This window comes from Verticillium alfalfae, genomic scaffold (assembly GCF_000150825.1).
Source record: "Verticillium alfalfae VaMs.102 supercont1.13 genomic scaffold, whole genome shotgun sequence".
In the NCBI taxonomy this organism is placed as follows: Eukaryota; Fungi; Ascomycota; class Sordariomycetes; order Glomerellales; family Plectosphaerellaceae; genus Verticillium; species Verticillium alfalfae.
In genome coordinates, this window is record NW_003315026.1 from 867,818 (window position 1) to 870,587 (window position 2,770).

At 58.1% G+C, this 2,770-nt stretch overlaps 3 protein-coding genes across 3 annotated transcripts in view; 2 read left to right on the forward strand and 1 right to left on the reverse strand.

Moving 5' to 3' along the window:
- The window catches only part of VDBG_08881 (tRNA-dihydrouridine synthase), a gene marked incomplete at both ends in the record, with an annotated part of 1,557 nt that extends 1,438 nt beyond the window's left edge, over nt 1-119 (forward strand). Inside the window, one exon of the mRNA XM_003001039.1 lies at nt 107-119. Within this exon, the coding sequence (XP_003001085.1) occupies nt 107-119 (13 nt within the window). The remainder of the gene's footprint in view (nt 1-106) is intronic.
- A 134-nt stretch (nt 120-253) lies between these two features.
- VDBG_08882 (short chain dehydrogenase family protein) lies at nt 254-1,346 on the reverse strand (the record flags this gene model as incomplete). Its single annotated transcript, XM_003001040.1, has 3 exons — nt 254-565; nt 659-1,176; nt 1,256-1,346. The coding sequence occupies 3 exons, from the start codon at nt 1,344-1,346 to the stop codon at nt 254-256; spliced, it is 921 nt and encodes a 306-aa protein (XP_003001086.1).
- A 572-nt stretch (nt 1,347-1,918) lies between these two features.
- VDBG_08883 (conserved hypothetical protein) lies at nt 1,919-2,689 on the forward strand (the record flags this gene model as incomplete). Its single annotated transcript, XM_003001041.1, has 2 exons — nt 1,919-1,952; nt 2,013-2,689. Coding segments are annotated over 2 exons (711 nt in total), but the record flags the coding sequence as incomplete, so codon positions are not given.
- Nucleotides 2,690-2,770: the final 81 nt, after the last annotated feature.

Genomic DNA, 2,770 nt, shown 5'->3' on the forward strand with positions numbered 1-2,770 from the left:
TGGCGGAGGAAGAGGAGGCGGCGACGAAGAGCCATACGCTGACACCAGAGGAGGGCCTGTGGAGGACAAGGTGCTGGCTACAGACGATAAGCTGTTGGCAGGATAGGCTTGCCGCCTGATCGAGATGGAAACAATAAAAAGTTCAATCTACCCAGAACGAACTGAAGCATTATCAACCAAGTGTGAAGTAATGTGTTTGCCCAGGTTCAGAGGGTCTTGCTGCTCCGGGATAACTCCTGAAGATGTCCCAGATCTAGAGCTTGGATTTTGTGCTGTCGTACCGCCTGCCCTCGTCATCCTGCTCCTTGACCCTGATGTCTGGCAGCTCTGCCGGCATGATCCGCCTCGGCGTCGCCCCCTTGACGAGGTTGTACTTGGCAAAGTCCGTCACGCCCGCATGGTCTCGCAAAAAGTCCTCGTCCAGCAGCAGCTCCCCGTTGACCTTTTCAGCGGGGGCCTTGACAATGGCGAGCACGGCGTCAGAGAAGATGGTCGCCTTGCGCAGGTCCTTGGCCTCCTCAGGATCCGCCGTCGTAAACTTTTCCGTGGCCGCCGATTCGATGGCCTGTTCCACCCGTCAGCAGCAGGACCTCCCGCTGACCCGAAAAAAAAAAGAAGAAAAGAGAAAAGAAAATGGCATCATTAGGATAGAACTCACGACGGCGGGCCAGAGGCTCGTGATGGCCATGCCCCGGCCCTCGCGCACGAAATCCATGGCGAGCCCCTTGGTCAGCACGCTCATGCCGACCTTGCCCATGGCGTAGGCCGTCTTGCCGCGGAAGAAGCGGCTGTAGATGGGCGGGCTCACGACGACGATGCGGCCGGCCGTCTCGGTGAGGTGGGGCAGCGCCGACTGGACCGAGGCGTAGAGGCCTTCGGGGTTGACCTGCTGCAGGAGGCGGAAGCGCTTGAACGGCGACGAGGCGACGGGGGCCCACCAGGCGGCGCCCGAGTTGTAGACGAGCAGCGAGAGGGCGCCGTAGGTTTCGAGGGCGAGGTCGACGAGGCGCTGGATGCTGGCCGGGTCGCGGACGTCGACGGCGATGGCCGTGGCTTCGTGGCCGGCCTCCCGTATCTCGCGCTCGACCGTGTTGATGGTGGAGGCTGACGAGTTGGGATTGGGTGGGAAGGGGGAGGCCGTCGAGGCGTCGCTCGTTGTCTTGGCGGCCACGACGACTACGGGGGTTGTGTTGGTCTTAGACATACCGGTACCGTAGGCCAGAGGACGAAAAGGGTCGTGTTCAGCAAGACTCACCTGCGTAGCCATCTTTGGCGAGATCAATGGCGATTTGTCTGCCGATGCCGCGGGAGGCGCCGACGACAATGGCGACGGGTTTCGAGGTCATGGTGATGGGTTTCGATTCTCAGGATCAGTACAGGAGCAAGATGAGGGGAGGAAGGTAAGAGTGATTCGTGGTGATGTGTGATTGTGAGCTCAATCAAACACACAGGAAAGATCTAGGTGCTGGCATGGCAATCCAAAGCAAAGCAAGCAAAGAGACCATGTGTGTATTCTTGTACTCCCGAAACTAATCATCACGCAATCCTAAGCCGGTCGGCACGGAACTCGAGATGGTGAGAATCTGGGGTATGATTACTGAACCCCGATGGAGTGGAGGTCATGGGTATAGGGAGAGGCGATCGAAGCCGAGGCACTTACATGTGCACCCCACCATGACCTCAGACCAATTGCAGCTCATCACCATCAATCATCACCCTTGATCGGCTTGCTCTGTTGCAGACAGCGAGGGGGAGAGACACTTTTGGGAACTGAGTTTCCTTATCAACACAACAGTCGGAGCAAGAAGCCCCCCTCCACCGTCTTGTCAGCACATCATCACGCCATACCTTTCGTATGCCCAACAGCCCAATCACCACCCCAAGACGACCCAGGGCAGCTCAAGTGCCGACAGCCAAGATGGGCGGCAGAATCGATGCTTATCTCGACATTGGTACGCTCATCAGCTCTCAAGCCACTTTCATGCAACACGACTGACAAGTTGGAAAACCAGCGTCGCTCTACAGCTACTTCGCCATCGAGGAGCTCCTGAAGAATAAGGACCGCCTCGCCGCTCACGGTGTTCAGCTTGACATTCACCCCGTCCTCATTGGTGCCATCAATGCTGGATCCGGCAATAAGCCCCCCTGGACCCTCCCCGCCAAAGCTACATATGGCAGCTTTGACAGCCACCGCTCTGCTGTCCGGGTCGGCCTCAACAACATCGCACCCCCCGAGGACCTCATGGCCGACTCGATGACTGTCGTGCCCCTGCGTGCCTTGTATGTCATCAAATCAACATACGGGGAGGCTGCCTTCCTGGACACCTTTAGGTATCTCTTTGAGGCCTTCTGGACGGCTCCGAACAAAAAGGTCGCGAAAGAGGCCGTTCTCGCCGAAGTGCTGGCTGAAGTGCCAGGCCCCCGTGGCGGCAAGCACTTCTCCGCCGACGACGTGAAGCGTATCATCAGCGGCGCGAAGACACAGGAGGCCAAGAACACCCTCAAGGCGCAGACGCAAAAGGTGGTTGACCAGGGCGCTTTTGGTGCGCCGTGGTTCTGGGTCACGAACCCCCAGGGCAAGGAGGAGCCGTTCTTCGGCAGTGACCGTTTCCACTTCATCTACAAGTTTCTCGGCCTGCCCTTCCAGGATATTTCTCTGTTGCCGCCGGGGGAAGGCCGCCAAGCTGTGAGGAGGGAGAAGGGGGGGGGAGGGGGTATAATATTCATAAGGATAAATTGGGGGTATCTTTTTTTGTTCATGATCATCTCG